The 17,136-nt window shown below is 37.5% G+C and overlaps 2 protein-coding genes and 1 long non-coding RNA gene across 4 annotated transcripts in view; 1 reads left to right on the top strand and 2 right to left on the bottom strand.

The window, feature by feature from the left end:
* The window catches only part of LOC134226489 (serine/threonine-protein phosphatase alpha-2 isoform), a 111,209-nt gene that overhangs the window by 33,142 nt on the left and 60,931 nt on the right, over window positions 1–17,136 (bottom strand). The window lies entirely within an intron of this gene.
* Window positions 517–5,081, top strand: LOC134226488 (uncharacterized). Of its 2 annotated transcripts, XM_062707299.1 has the most exons (3): window positions 517–1,002; window positions 1,150–1,494; window positions 1,608–5,081. In XM_062707299.1, the coding sequence occupies exon 3, from the start codon at window positions 2,736–2,738 to the stop codon at window positions 4,014–4,016; it is 1,281 nt and encodes a 426-aa protein (XP_062563283.1). In that variant the 5' UTR covers window positions 517–1,002; window positions 1,150–1,494; window positions 1,608–2,735; the 3' UTR covers window positions 4,017–5,081. The 2 variants fall into 2 exon arrangements, with proteins under 2 accessions (XP_062563283.1, XP_062563282.1); XM_062707298.1 differs by having other exon boundaries at window positions 1,150–5,081.
* LOC134223631 (uncharacterized) lies at window positions 12,616–15,335 on the bottom strand. Its single transcript, XR_009982644.1, has 2 exons — window positions 13,236–15,335; window positions 12,616–12,813 (listed from the first exon to the last, which is right to left on the bottom strand). It is a non-coding gene; the product is annotated as an uncharacterized LOC134223631 (long non-coding RNA).

Here is a 17,136-nt window from a genome sequence, read left to right as displayed (position 1 = left end):
CACACCAGAGCCACAAGCGCGCACTGAAAATACACTCTAGTGAAAACACTGCACTGTATTTTCAGTACGCGCGTTCCTGTGGCTCTGGCGTGCATTTTTTTTGACAGTTTGACATGACTTTCACCTATCTCTTTTCTACCTGCAGAAAATCCTACTCAGCAAGCAACAGGACCAGTACAAATTGTCCTATTGTTTTCTAATTTTTATCAAGTGGGAAAAATATAGCGAAGATTCATGCAATGCCCTTTCGAAGCAGACGGGTATGTAGGAGTTGTGCAATCATACTCCCTATGAACAAACAAGTACTCAGTCGAAGGGATTTCATTGTCTATTAACCCTGCAGCACGCAACCCTGCCTACGCAATGCGGTCGGGTCTGAGCTTGACGACCGACTGGCAAATAGCTTACACAACCACACTTGATCAGTACAGTTGCTGATGAAGAATGTGTACAGCCGCCAGACATTCTAAATACTCACGCTCCTCTAATGTGGACGTGTACAATACACATGTCCAATTTGGGAATCTCGAGCTCGTTCAGTAGCCGCTAGGTTGCGAAGGCCGACGGAGGTCCTTCGTAGCTTAGTTGGTTAAAGCACCAGTCTAGCGTACTGTAGGGTCATGGGTTCGAGTCCCATCGAAGGAAAAGTGGTTACCTCCAATACATTTTCCAAATCAATACCTTCCACATAACGTACATATTCACATCAATTATCAAAAGATAGAAATGAATTCCATAATAATTCCCCAAAAGCACCTGCAACTGTAAGAATATATCAATAACCATTAATATGATTCATCTAGGACGGATGGTATCAGCCAACTTTCATCAAAAGCAGTGCGGGCCGGAAGACCAAACTACGTAAACAGGCCAAAGGACGATTACCCGACAGAAATATCAACTACCGGGAAACAATTGCGGATGACCAGGAAAATGTGCCGCAGCCTTCTACATCCCGTGTGGCGCCTTTTCAACCGGAGGAGATAATTTCGAAAGAGCAAGGTAATTTTTTATTATTTCAATAGATATTTGATATTCTAAACGCACATAATTGAAAAGCATATATCAACTGAAATGCGTATTTTTATTGTAATACATTAATATAATGTGCCTAAAATATTTATTAACTTATTTCATTTCGTTCAACAGCTTCAGAGTATCAACAAATCAAGGCCTGGTTCGTGAATAACCAAGACGAGTGGGAAGAAGTTAAACAGAAGTGGAAGTCAACAAGCAAGCTGCGAATATTGGAACTATAAAAAAAATCCAGCTGGACGGGTTCCGCTATTCTTTCGGAGTACCCTATACTAAGAAATCATCTAGGCTACCAGCTTGCTCAGATTGATTTTATGCACAGGTTTCCAGGAAAGGAAACTCTGTTGTTTAACCGTTGACCAACATTTGTTGAAGGCATTCGCTCTATATTGGATATCGAAGTAACAGACGCAGATGGAAAGTTTCTTCTTTCTTTGCTCAATGGCGAATTAACACCGGGTATATGGCTATAATATTTTCTTTATGCTTATAATTTTTGTTTTTTTTTTTAATTTAGATTTATTATTATTTTTGAACATCTTCTCATTTTACTTTCTTCCTTTTTCTCACAGATACTCGCGATTTCATCATCGTATCATTACTCGCACATGTATTGCCAAGTCCTCATCTAACTTGTTCCGGAAAACAGCGGTGGAAACCATCAATCCTTGAATCAAGGCAAAGTGTGGTGATTCATCTTAACGATCTGTCGGATTTAAATGAAATACTTGGAACCGTATTCAACAGAAGTCGCGAAAAAGGAATCGAAACTGCTCCCTTCATATTGGTTCATGGTGATCTGCAGAGACCCATCGGATTCCTTGTATGGAATAATATCGTGTCGTACAAGTTGCCGAACTTTTTGAAGGCTCTCGATATTTGCCTAAAGATATACAAAGCCTACAACATTGATTATCCACGGCAATCACTGTCAATTTGGGATTTACTCTCCGCATTCTTATTTGGCTTTGATCCGGTTAGTGACAAGGCAACTATTTCCACGCTGTGTGCAGCTATACGAACAAAACAGCCACCACAATGATGCTATGTATCGTGAAAGGATGTTCAAAAACAATTAATTGTATCGATCGACTATATGACCATTTGAGAAAACACCATCAGCACATCTCTGCATATACTTGTAATTATGCCAACTGTACTCGCAGCTACAATGTCCGAGCATCTTTTTTTAGACATTTAAAGAAACATTTGAGCGACGAAAAAGATGTTCAGAATATTGAAAATTTAGATACCGGAAATTATAAAAACGACGAATACTGTAGAACTGAATCCAAATGTAACGATTTGCAACCCGACAGCAATGTATCTGTTCTTGATAACGAATCCTCCGAAATGACAACTATAAATACTAATACTGAATTAAGTATCATAGATATTCAAGCAGTTCAGAATCAAATGCGCAATCTAAGCATCGGCTTTAACCTAAAATGGTTGGACGTAAACGTATTGCCGAGAAAGACTGTTTTTGAAATTCAGCATGATGTACAGCAAAAAATACTGAAGCCATTTCAGGAAGTTGTGGAAACAATGCAGATTGCTGGTCTGCTTTCGGTTGAAGGTAAAAAAAATATTTGAAAAAATGTTCGAAATGTTTGACGGAGCTGATACAGAATACAAGTTTATGCAAAGTTTAAAATTAACTGGTTTGTATGCCGACCCAAGAGAGTACGTTATAAGCAATGAGTTACGCCCAGGAGTTATCAACAACGAACAAGGAATGGATAACGATCCTATTACTGGTAATATATGGAAAGATAAAATTTTACAAAAATATAATTAATGTGATTTGCTTTTTAGAAATCCTAATGCCGATAAAATTTCAACTTAAAAAATACTTGGAATCCCCGATGGTGTTTGAGACAATTCTCGGAAATTTGAATCCTTCACCAGATGGTTATATTCGTAGCCTCATTGATGGTATCGTTTGGCAACAGAAAGTGGCAAGACATTCATCGAACATTGTTATACCTTTGAATTTGTTCTTCGACGATTTTACAACCAAGGACACGGCTTCCCCACATGCATCGAGGACTTCTGTATTAGGTGTATATTACTATATACCATGTTTGCCTGGATTTATTTTGGCCAAGCTGGCAAACATTTTGGTTGCAGGATACATTCTATCAGAAGACAGAAAAGAATACGAAAATGAAGAGCTGTTCAGTAACCTAGTTGAGGTTCTGATCGATTTAGAGTTAAATGGTGTAAATATTACTCATAATGGTGCTAATGTAACACTACATTTTATGGTAGGATTTATAACAGGCGATAATCTAGGAATCTCAGGCATTTTGGATTTGGTTGAATCGGCAAGAGCAAATTTTTATTGTAGACTTTGCAAACGTAATCGCGAGCAGCGAGAGAAGGATACTGTGGAATACGAAGAAAGTTTCAGAACAATAGATGGCTACGACCAAGATTTAAGACAAAATGATGTTTCATCCACCGGTATTCATAAGAACAGTATTTTTAATAGCATTCCATCATACCACGTCGTCTCAAACGTTTATTTTGACTTAATGCACGACCTATGGGAAGGCGTCTGTATGTACGGTCTTGCCCATTGTCAGAACTATTTTATCAAAGTAAAAAAGATGTTTAGCCTTACTGAACTAAACTGTAGGAAAAATTTATTTGTCTTTGGAAACCTGAATTCTTCCAATATACCAAATGACATCAAGGACACAAATCTAGTTAGGAGTAAAGTCAAAATGACTGCCAGTGAAATCAGAACTATGGTAACATTTTTTCCTCTAATGTTTGGAAAGTTGATCCCGGAACATGATGCTGTTTGGTCATATTTTTGCAATCTTTTAAAAATTTGTCATATTTTAATGTTACGCGAAATACATCCTTCATTGCTAATCACGTTGAAAACAATAGTTAACATCCATCACACTCAATATCAACAGCTTTTTGATGATCAACTAAAACCCAAACATCACAACATACTCCATTAGGGGCAGTAGGGGCAATATGAACATACGGGGCAATATGAGCCACCCTCAATTTGAGCTTCTTGACAAGTTTTATCATGTAAAAGTTATATGATCTTTAAGAGAATGCTCCACATATGCATCAACGTGAAACCCGCATTAAAATTCAATTCGGACATGAAAATACACTTGAAAATGTAAATTTTCGCTGCATAGGCAGAATTATTATAAGATTTTAAAGTTTATAAATAAGGTTTTGACACAAAACTGATTAAAATACAGGTCAAAATAGTATCTCAATCAAAAGATCTATTATAAATGAATATTGTGCACACATGTTTGTACTGATACAAATCTGAATTAATAATAAAACAGAACCACTCTCTACGGGGCAATATGGGCATACCTGCACAGAGCAAGATATTAGGCCTTAATAAGGCAACAAGTTCAAATTTCAGTTGCCGAATACAAGAACATTATCAAGCATGTTAGATCCATTACGGATAACTAACAACACCGCATTATTGCGCTCGAAACAGAAAAAATGATCATAGATCAATTGAAATGTGTCTGTGCAAACGGTGAAAAGTAGCAAATCGGTTCGGTCCGCTGTTGTGCGGCTTATTTTTCTCTTTTTGTATGGAATACTCTAGGCTGTTGTTGGAATATCATATTCATCTATATTACGACACTTTTCTCTCCCAAAACAACATTTTGGATGGATGGCCCATACTGCCCCAGATGGTGGCCCATATTGCCCCGTATAGTCGGGAACACACATTAAAATCAATACATTTTAAAAGTGCATTCCAACAATTTCCAAACACATTTTTCATCATTCATCGACGTTATATGAAAGGTAACACTCCCTAGTATAAGTCAACTACATTTGAATGATAATTTTTAGAGCTCTTCTGCGCTTTTCGGAACGATTTCCTTAGGCGGCCCATATTGCCCCGATCACCCCTACTCCTTTTTTATTCTCAATTCTGGTACACCGCGCCATCAATGGGCAATGCGAGGAGAAGGTAAACACCGAGATGCTAAACAATATAGCAGAGTCAATAACAACAACCTAAACATATGTAAATCATTGAGTATAAAAGCGGGGTATAAGTTTGCATTCAATCTGTATAACAATTCTTTCATAATTATGGATGAGCCGATTGAATCGCTTATTGTATACCGCCGGAAATAAGTATAAAGACAAGCATGATTTTCATACATTTTCATCATGATTGAGGATCGATATCTCGATTTGTAGCGATTCGATTTGGCTGAAATTTTACTAGGCACCTGTTTTTAACTTGAACTTTCGATCTTTGAGTAAATTTTATTTATCTCTGTTGATTTTGACCTCAAAATCTGGAAATAATTATAAAGACACCACTTTTTTATATGGAGCTCCATACAATGGAACTGTCTTTATAATTATTTCCAACAGAAACGCGTATAACCAGAATATATGCATAAATGTAACTATCATTGAATAAAAATTCAAGTCATTTTAGGCTTGTTGGCAAAAAATCAGCCCAATCGAATCGCTAAGAATCGAGATATTGACTTCCCAATATGACCATTTTGTATGGAAACCGAGCTTGTCTTTATACTTATTTCCACCAGTGTATGTTAATTTGTTAAAAATATAACAAAAATGTAAAAAATATATAAATATATGCATATAAAACGAATGAGTTATTATTCATAATAATTAAATGTTTGCACTACGAGCATTATTACTTGATATAGAGTAACTTGATTCCAAATTTCATACAAAAAGTGTGCAATAGAAATAATATATTCGATGTTTTATATCAAGATGCTCATCAAGTGATATACTGCCGGTGGACACATAATTGTCCCATGTTTGCTAGGAATCTGTATATACATGGGACAATTTTGCGTCCATCGACACCTCATAGGCTAAACATACTATTGAGCGGAGCGATAGCAAAAATAAATATATTGAAAACAATAAATTTTATTTTCAGTATTGCAAAATACATTTTTGAACGTAATATTTTTTTTTTGAATCAAATAAAAAAAAAGTTGAAACAAAAATTTTAATGTTTGGATTAAAAAAAAAAAAATACAATTAAAACATATATTGTAAATTCAACAATTGTTTTTTTTTGACTGCTGTGTTGGTCGATTTTAGAAACAACAATATTTATTGTACAACCAAATCTGATTTATTATTGAATTCAACAATAAAAATTATTAGCCGGGGAACAATAATTTTTTTTGGTGTTTTTTTTTTACATAATAACATTGAGTTTAAAAAACATTTTTCTGTGTGTTCGTGTGTGATATTGTTGGTCGAATAAATTGAAGCGGGCTTGGTAGTCATATGGTTGCTGCTTCTGCCTCATACGCAGGAGGTCGTGGGTTCCATCCTAGGTCCGTTCCATTCTCCTACTTTGTATCTTTCTCTATATTTCTCATGTTCTAGCAATCGCTAGAACTGGAAATGGACTTCCAAGACTTCCTTCAACTTGAGTATTCTAACAGTAGCATTGTATGGTCGCCTTACTTAACCACACATGAAGAAAGAATAGAATCAGTACAAAAACAATTTCTACTATACGCTCTTCGTAAATTAGGTTGGACGTCATTTCCTCTTCCTTCTTATGAATCACGTTGCATGCTTATAAACATACAAACATTGAAACAGCGTCGAGAGTTTGCAACGGTTTCATTTTGTTAACGATATAGTATCTCAACGTGTTGACTCAACTGAAATTTTGTCGAAGTTAAATTTTTACATACCTTCTCGGCTACTTCGACATAGAACATTATTTTTCACTAACCACCGCCGAACAAATTATGCCAAATTTGGACCTCTTAACCGAATGATGGCTGTTTATAATCAACACTGCGAAGCTATTGACTTAAAAATGTGTCGGCATAACATTAAACAATATTTTCGAAAAACAAACATAAGAAATTCAACAATTCAAATTCATAATTACAAACAACCTTAGCAAAAAAAAAATATATGTTTTTTATTGTATTTCATAATCTACTATAGCATTGCGAAAGAAAAAAAAGCAAAGTAAACAAATGCTTGTTGGTAAAGCGGAAGTATTGTTATCGCCGAAAGATTATTAAGGCAAATTAAAACACAAGAACAAAAATGTATTAGATTCTTTTAGAAGCAGAGCAAAAACACTTCAATTCATCCCCTAATAAAGTAGCACTAAGAAACTGACTTCTTTACACTCTGTAGGAAGCTCGATTATCGAATTTGAAAGTTTTATAAGTGAACACTGGGGCCCTCCTTAGCCGTGCGGTAAGACGCGCGGCTACAAAGCAATACCATGCTGAGGTTGGCTGGGTTCGATTCCCGGTGCCGGTCTAGGCAATTTTCGGATTGGAAATTGTCTCGACTTCCCTGGGCATAAAAGTATCATCGTGCTAGCCTCATGATATACGAATGCAAAAATGGTAACCTAGCTTAGAAACCTCGTAGTTAATAACTGTGGAAGTGCTTAATGAACACTGAGCTACGAGGCGGCTCTGTCCCAGTGTGGGGATGTAATGCCAATAAGAAGAAGAAGAAGATAAGTGAACACTCCCGTGAAATCACTTGGAGGGTTGAACTAAAAAGCAAGTTGCCAACATAATAACATGAGCATCATTGAGCATCAGCGTAAGCAGATCCTCTTTGCGCAACTATATATATAGACTCTGGATCGGACTTGCAATCAACCGTGATTTCGCACGGAGTCTCAATTTTTGTAATACTATCGACAGATATATGCTTTCCGCACAATGATTTTCGTATCACGCTGTAGATGACACACATCTTTTCTTTCCACCGTTGTATTTATTTGACAGCTTGTTTTGAAACTGATTCTACCGCTTTCCAAAACTGCATTTTTCATCAAAATGTATAGAAATCATTAACTGTCACTATAGTTTTTTATGAGTATTACACAATACATTTATCCATATTTTTTTTTTAAATAAATAGTGAATTCACGTCAGCAGTTCATTCATCGATATTAAAAAGTCAAAGTTTTCAAATTCTTCGAATATGTATTTTACCAGAAATGTTCAAGTTCTTGCAAATATTCTGCAGGGCAATTATTTCTGCAGACGTTAATCACTCTATTCCAGAGCTGGTAGCGACCGAAGCCACTCGAAATAGTGACTTTAGTGGCCAAAGCTGACGAAAAAAGGGACCAAATAGTGACTTTCAGTTGCAGAAAAAGTGACCAAATAGTGACTTCCAATTTCACTTGCAAGTTCGATGAGACGAAATCAAGCGTTTTTGGGTCAAAGGAGAATCATTTTTCCCTAATTTGTGGCGGAAAACATCGTTCACTTACAATTATTTTCTCTTACAACAAACTCAGAATATAAAAGAAAATCGTACTCGCTAACTTTTATCTACTCAGTGATACTAAGTAAAATTTTATTGCCCTCTGATTTAACCCCACGGAAATTTAATTTTTTTTTTTTAATTTTGGCCCTGGATGATCATATGTCGACATTTGCATAGCAATGGAAAGCTAAACGTATAACCTTACTACTAGTAAAGAAATTAGTATGATTTCATCGATTTGGATAAAAATATTGACAATTTAGAAAATTTGACATTTTTGGACATTTTCATTTTGTGGGTCGGTTGTGGGCACCCTTGAAAACTTAGCTAAAATTAAAGAAGCATGAATAAAAACCACCCAGATTTAAAGACAAGGAAAAGTTTATTCATTCTAAAAGCCAGGAGACACTAAAAACTCAAATCAATTCACCTAGCAGTGATGATGCCTCCCTCGGTGCATAAAGGTGAATGTTGAAAAAAATCACATAAGTAAGGTCTAAAATAACACTTTAGGTAAATGGGCTTCAATTTTTCATTGATTAACGTTTTATTGGTATGAATCACAGTCAAAAAAATCCTGATTAATCACCCTAGCGGCAATAGTGCCTTTCTCGTTCATTACAATGGGAAAGCATTCCCGTAGAATGCAGCTTGTTGCGAGCAAATCGATCAACGCTTTATTCCAAAAAGTGTGTGTATAATAACTAGACACACGCAGAAGAATCTTGCAAGATTGAAACAACTATTTCGATTGTTGCACCAAACTACGTGCATATTGTTGTTTCAATCTTCAACATTGTTGTTTCAACGATGATTCATTGCTTCTTTCAATTGAACATTATTGTTGTTTCAATCCTGCATCGCATGATTGAAACAATAATAATATCGTTGTTCTGGCAACTATTTCGTAATATGAAAAACCTGTAGAAACTGATCAAGATAAATCATTCTGTCTACAAGAAGTAAGTATGGAGCAGAGGTAAGGTGGATGACTCTTACTCCCCTTGTAACTAGTTCGATTCTGCTTCTGTCATATTTTCCTATTTTGTTGATGTCATCGTAGTGTCGATAAAGTAGTTTCGTAGCATTTTCGAAAGTGAAAACAACCATACAAATAGTTGTTTTCTGATGTAACATTTGACAGTGACAGCTGAAAAGCATGGTTGAAACAAATATATCCGATAGTTGAATCAACTATCGCGTATGGCTGATTCAACCCTATTTGTGGTTGTATCAACCAAAAATATTGTTATTCATAAATCAATGCAAAAATATTGTTGATTTGAAGCAGAATCAGGTTGATTCTACCACATATTTTTCTCCGTGCATGCCCAAAGAACAAAAATATTAAAAATAACGAGTATTATTTCGAACAATTATGTCAAAATAATTATAAAAACTGCATAAAAACGTTATTAAAAATAAGATAAGGGACAACTAAAACGATATTTAATGATTTATCAATAAAACCATTCGATACCCATTCGGTTTGATATTGAGCACAAAACATCATGCTATTATAGCAAACAAATGACGGTTGTCAGAATGACAGCATCTCTTATCTGTCAAAAGATACATATGGGGTGCCCACAACCGAACCTCCTCCCCTATTCTTGCAAGCAAATCATTTTCTTAGCCACTGGAAGTGAACGAAATATGGCTATCACTCATAACACCTGTTTTTCTTTCCCGAAAATGATTTCTCGGCGAAAATCTGCGTGAATGAGCATTCTTTTCTTTTGAAAATGAGTGTAAATTACGATCATTGGATTTACTGAACACCTAATATGCAGAGAATTCTACGATTTGTCACTGGTGCCACGGAAGTTTTTGGAATTTTTAGTGCGACAGGAATAACAATATGGATCGTTTTGGTAGAAAACAAAACAAAAATTATAAAGATTCATGTACAACGAGTCTGGGATTGAACGCTCGACCTCCTGCTTGTAATAAGGACCATGCTCTCTGAACTTTTAATTATTTTTCCTACAAAAAACGCAGATTTTCCGACTTGCTGTGCGTATTCATGACCTATTTTTGCTATGGAATTCGACAGCGCATGCAATCTTCAAAATTGGGGAGATTTGATCTCCTTTCTATGATATCTACTCAATAAATATTTTTTAGAGCAAACCCTTCATTAAATGGGTTTCATCAATGCCAATAAGAGCAGCGAGTCAACAGATCCAGTCAATTTATTTGCTTCGCGGATGACATGGACATTGTCGGCCGAACATTTGCAAAGGTGGCAGAACTGTACACCCGCCTGAAACGTGAAGCAACAAAAGTTGGACTGGTGGTGAATGCGTCAAAGACAAAGTACATGCTTGTGGGTGGAACCGAGCGCAGTGTTACGATAGACGGGGATACCTTCGAGGTGGTCGAGGAATTCGTCTACCTCGGATCCTTGCTAACGGCTGACAACAACGTTAGTCGTGAAATACGAAGGCGCATCATCTGTGGAAGTCGGGCCTACTACGGGCTCCAGAAGAAACTGCGGTCGAAAAAGATTCGCCACCGCACCAAATGTGTCATGTACAAGACGTTAATAAGACCGGTAGTCCTCTACGGACATGAAACATGGACAATGCTCGAGGAGGACTTGCAAGCACTCAGGTATTCGAGAGACGGGTGCTTAGGACCATCTTTGGCGGTGTGCAAGAACACGGTGTGTGGTGGCGAAGGATGAACCACGAGGTCGCCCAGCTCTATGGCGAACTCAGTATCCAGGAGGTAGCTAAAGCCGGAAGGGTACGATGGGCAGGGCATATTGCAAGAATGCCGGACAGCAACCCTACAAAGATAGTGTTCGCTTCCGATCCGGCAGGTACGAGACGACGTGGAGCGCAGCGAGCGAGATGGGCAAACCAGGTGCAGAACGACTTGGCGAGCGTGGGGCGTATTCGAGGATGGAGAGATGCGGCCTCGAACCGTGTATTGTGGCGTCAAATTGTTGATTCAGTGTTATCTGTTTAGATGTAGACTAAATAAATGAAATGAATGAATGAAATGAAGAGCAGCGAGTTAAATGGCTGGCGAAGTTTCAGAACGATCATTTTTCCAAGATCTGTAATTTAATTTCTGCCATGAACAAAGCATCATCTGATGGATAAAAGCTTTATGAAAAAATCTTGGTTTTAATAGTTTCAAAATAGTTGAAAATAGTGACTTTTTGCGAGAAAAAGTGACTTTAGTGACCTGAGGTCGAAAAAAGAAACTTTTTAGTGACTAGCCCGAAAAAAGTGACCCGCTACCAGGCCTGCTATTCTATGGTTTGGAGTGATTTCAGTGCAAACGGCACTGATCGTTTAATTCATTTGAACATTTTGAAGGGTAAAGCCAGCACCGTTCAATTGGGCATAGATACTATTTTGAATTTGTCCAAAACAACGGTACAAAACATTCTTCCCATTTAAAAAGTAGATGCTGACTAATGGCAATCAAAGATCCCGCATCCTTTCCAATCCCTAGACCTCATTCCAATTAAAACCCATGGAATCCTTGCACATAATGTTTGAAATCACACGATACAGAACTCAAACCATTGAATATCATGCAAAAGTGACGGTAGATCTTCCCAGTAATAACCCAAGAACAAGCAAAATCAATAGGAAGACATCTTCAGAGCGTAATTGTAATGGGCTTACGAATATTTATTTTGCCAATGTTGTGAAAAATATCATCCGGAATTGCAGAAAAACCGATTTTTACTCAGTCAGCTTGTAAATGTTTGTTTTTATCTCATATGTCAAACGGCGTATTTGACATTTCAAACAACCCCATAAAAAATCCTCCCGACTTTCCCCCAGACTAAATCGGTTCTCGTCGGTACGATCGACCGATGATGTTCCCGACGAATTTATAGATTGTTTCACCGAGCTTTATGGGATTTTTACAGGGGAGCCATACGACGCGACGCCAAACGAAATCGGTAGACAAATATCTACTAAATCGAATGAATAATAGGTCAATTTCGTTTTTAATAATGTGTGATGAAACCAGACGAAATAGAGTGATTGTTCGACTTATTAAATTTTATTATTGAGCAAACCAGACCAAATCTGTAGATTGATCGGTGTGGAAAATAATAAAATCAGACGAAATAGGGTGATTTATCGAAATATTAAATTTCATCATGGATTGAATCAAATTTAGTCTATAGATTGATCGGTTCGCAAAATAATGAAATCAGATGATATAGGGTGTTTAATCGGTTTAATACATTTAATCATGGAGCAGGTCAGACTAAATCTGTAGATTGATTGGTGTGGAGAATAATAAAATCAGACGAAGTAGGGTGTTTAATCGGTTTATTTATTTTCATCATTTAGCAAATTAGACTAAATCTGTAAATTAATCGGTGTTGATAATCATGGAATCCGACGAAATATGGGGTTTAATCTGTATATCGAATCGGGTGGCACGTCTGATCATTCTAGGAATACCGTAGACACTTTGTAATCGTGCGGGGACGTCTCGAGCTTCATGATTCTGTAAGAAATAGTAGTAATTGTGAAGTAATCTGAGGGTATTTGCTCCATTCAATCATATCACGGAAAATCTTAGAACACCAAATCTGCTAACGAAGTAACTACAGTTTGACTCTGAATCCTGGATTAAAGCCCCAAACGCAATACAACGGAACGGCGACGGAAACGGAAAATTTGACAGAAAATATATGGGCTAACTGTCGAATTTTCCGTTTCCGTCGCCGTTCCGTTGCATTGCGTTTGGGGCTTGAGTTATGCCTCGGAACGCAGACCTTATTCCAATGTTCTTAGTTTCAATTTTTGCCAAGCTATTCGTTGTTTAGTGAAAAATGAGAATTGAGAGATTGTATTAAAACATATTCACTTCCTCTGGGAATCAGTCATTCTAACAAATGTTAAAATCTATCAAAAGTGATCACTTACCTTTATTAACCGCTTACTACAAGATAACCATTCTCCGGGATGTTCCGGAATATGTCACAACCGAAAAATCTTACAATTAAGATCTTGTTTAACTTAATTAAATAGCAGTGTAGTATTACATTGCTTTACTCTATGTTTGTAAACACAGGGACCCGATTTCGTTTGTTCAATAATCAGACGATCAAAATAAGCAATAAATACACAATCAATCGATTATTTCACCGATGAAATAGGCACCGATTGTTCGCGACTTAATCATACAATAAATCTGGCGACGAAAATATGTGGCCTACGACAATCGACGTCGTCGGTGTAAAAATAGGTCGATTTTGTAGGCACCCGATTTCATCGGGTGATCGTGAAAACTCGGAGCTGTCAAATTTTTTATGGGGAACAAATTATGTTCTGTTTCATACAATACAACGGTCGAAGAGCAGGGTACGGAAATCATCGTGCTATCGTGATATCAACGTGATTCTGGATGACAGACATATTTTATGCTGTACAGTGATATTGGTATCATATATGTGTCACAAGTATTATATGCTCAGGCACTAGCAAACGAAGAAATGATAAATCTCAGATCGTGAAATGGCTGAAACCGAAAAAATAGAAAGCCTAGCTATGATGAGAATTGAGCTACGACAGTATACATAAGCGACTAGTAGGAATGAGCAGCCTAGAGTACAGGGTGCGTGACGATTTTTTTTTTGCAGTAAATTTTTTTTTTTGTGTTTGTTTTGTTATTATTATAATTAAAACCTATTAGTATTATTTTTCTCTCTTCTATTTTATTTTTCTGGGGGATTACATTCATGGACGAAAAAACGGAGGCGAAACGCCTCCCAAAGACAATGTCGTTCGCACGCGATTCTACCAGGCTTCTTCGCCTGGGCCTTGGGTTGTTTACTTGAAAAGTATTGATTTTCTAGGGATCAAACGTGACTTGACGCGTCGTTTTCCGAAAACTGATTTTTATCAGATTAATCGGAACAAACTACGTGTTACCGCACCTACATATCAGGATGCAAACACTATCGCAAAAGACCAACTGATGTAGAATATTTGGTTTATGTGCCCCACTTCCAAGAAAATAATCTTGTCCAAGCGAGGAATGATATCTTTTAAGGAACTTGTGGACCGTATTTTGAAATTATTCAACATACCAAATTCGATGAGGGCAATAGTTGACCTCTTTATACCAACAGTAGAAACATATCTGAAGCAACTGACTGTTTCATGGCCTCTTCTTGCAGAAATCATATCTTTCGATGGATAATACGGCCAATATGGAAGATATGATCACTGGGCTACAGTGGAACTGTCATAGTCTTAAACATAAATTAGACGTGTTCAAGTTTTTGATTCGCAATTCTGAGTGTGATCTATTTGCACTCTGTGAAACATGGCTTTCTTCTGAAGATGAAATCAACTTCCAAGATTTTAACATTATTCGCCAAGATCGGGATGATCATTATGGTGGCGTCCTCTTAGGGATCAAAATGTTACCCCTTCTACAGAATTCCCATCCCGACCGTTAATGGCTTAAAAATCGTCGCTTGTCAAGTAAATGTAAAGAATAAAGACCTTTGCATAGCTTCAGTATATATTCCTCCAAATGCCTCACTTAATCGTCGACATCTTTGGAGCGCAGTCGCTCTCCTATCATCCCCAGTTTTAATACTGGGTGATATAAATGCATATGGTACTGCATGGGGCGAAACCAGAGACGATAACAGAGCGCCAATTTTCTATGATTTGTGCGACGATTTCAACTTGAATATTTTGAACACAATAGAAGTAACTCGAATTGGACCTCACGGTCAAGAAAGTCAAATAGATATCTGCCTTTATGCTCAAATTCACTATCATTGGATTGTCAGTGGAGGGTAATCCAAGATCCCCATGGTAGTGACCACATGCCCATAGTCACCCCAATCAAAAATGGCTATCAACGATCAGTGCCTATTCAGGTTCCTTTCGACCTCACGAGGAACATTGACTGGCAAAAATTTGCATCGGCGGTAAAAATTGGTATTGAATCAACTGATATTCTTCCACCACTGGATGAGTATCAATTCCTTACTGAACTGATTCACAAAAGCGCACTAGAAGCTCAGAAACGACGTGTTCCAAGCACATCTGTCATAAGAAGACCAGCCACTCCTGGATGGGATGATGAATGTACTAAGTACTAAGTTGTATTCTGAGAAATCTGATGCCTTCAAAGCTTTCCGTAAACACGGAAGGTCTGAGCTGATTGAGGAGTACTTGAGACTAGAAAGAAAGCTCAAAAACCTCCTTAAGGCTAAAAAAAGTATACTATATATAGTAGCTATAGCTACTGGCGACGTTTTGTTGAGGGACTATCACGAGAAACCTCAATGACAACACTTTGGAAAACGGCCGCAGTATGCAGAACCGTACTTCCATCAAGGAGAGTGAAGACTACTCCAATCGATGGATATTCAACTTCGCAAAAAAGGTCTGTCCAGATTCCGTACCAGCTGAACCGCCATTTCGAGAATCAACCTTTGATCCCGGTTCTCTGGGTGGACCATTCTCAATGCTGGAACTATCTGTCTCTTCTTTCATCGAATAACTCTGCTCTGGGATGCTATAACATCAAATTCAATCTTCTTAAAAATCTCCCAGATATCGCAAAAAGACGGTTACTTGACCTGTACAACTGTTACCACCTGTAACTGGAGTACAACATCGTACCACCAGAATGGCGACAGGTCAAGGTGATAGGTATTCAAAAGCCTGGAAAACCAGCGTCTGATCACAATTCATATACCGACCGATTGTCATGCTATCATGCATGAGGAAATTATTGGAGAAAATGATCCTTTCAAGAATCGACCATTGGGTCGAACAAAATACATTACTCTCAAATACTCAGTTTGGTTTTCGAAAAGGTAAAGGAAGAAACGATTTTCTAGCGTTGCTCTCTTCAGATATTCAGCTGGTTCTTGGATATTAAGGGCGCTTTTGATTCAGTTTCCATAGAAGTACTGTCCAACGATTTGAACAGTAGTGGATTACCCGTTATTTTAAATCATTTCTTGTACAACGCTGTGAAGCGCTACGGAGCCGAAATCATGCAGTTTTTCATGATTCTTATACACTAATGTGACTTGTACAATTTGTTGTCAGTGAAACATATGAGCTTTACTCTCGGCAACCTGACAACTTCCAGAAATAGCTACATGGGCCTTCCCTAAGGATCATGTTTAAGTCCCTTGCTTTATAACTTTTATGTTAAAGAAATTGACAATTGTTTGGAAGGACAATGCACGCTCAGACAACTTGCAGATGACGCTGTGATCTCTCTAAGAGGTCAATGTTAAAATGCCCTGCAAGGACCATTGCAAAGTACCCTAGTCAATCTGACTGTTTGGGCCAGACATTTGGGGATCGAGTTCTCACCGCAAAAAACTGGTTGATTTTGTTTACTAAGAAGCTCAACTGAAACTCAAGATGTTGAAAGATGACATTAACCAATCTTTGACTTATAAATACCTTGGAGTCTGGTTTGATTCCAAAAGCATCTGGAAAACCCATATTGATTATTTGATAAAGAAATGCCGGGAAAGGATCCATTTTCTCTGAAACTTGATTATGCATATGTACAACATGTGATAGATTTAGTTCGGAAAAGGTATTGGAGGGTAACCGCCCCTTCGGTGGGGTTTGATCCCACGACCCCAGTTCGCATGACAGGTGCTTTCCCTACTTAGCTACGAAGGACCTTCGTCGTCCACCGCAGCTTAGCGGGTACTGATGAAACCAAATTCCCAGCACCAGGTACCAGCCGATCTCTCGCAATACATTTTCAGAACTAACTCTCTCATATGTATTTTTGTACACATGCCCACCAAGTAGGATGAGTATTTAG

This window comes from Armigeres subalbatus, chromosome 3 (assembly GCF_024139115.2).
Source record: "Armigeres subalbatus isolate Guangzhou_Male chromosome 3, GZ_Asu_2, whole genome shotgun sequence".
NCBI lineage: Eukaryota > Metazoa > Arthropoda > Insecta > Diptera > Culicidae > Armigeres > Armigeres subalbatus.
Note: the sequence above shows the minus strand (reverse complement) of the source record. Positions and strands in the feature narration are given on the sequence as shown.

Coding starts and splice junctions, on each gene's coding strand:
- LOC134226488 (XM_062707299.1), top strand. CDS start 2,736: ATGAGTTACGCCCAGGAGTTATCAACAACGAACAAGGAATGGATAACG.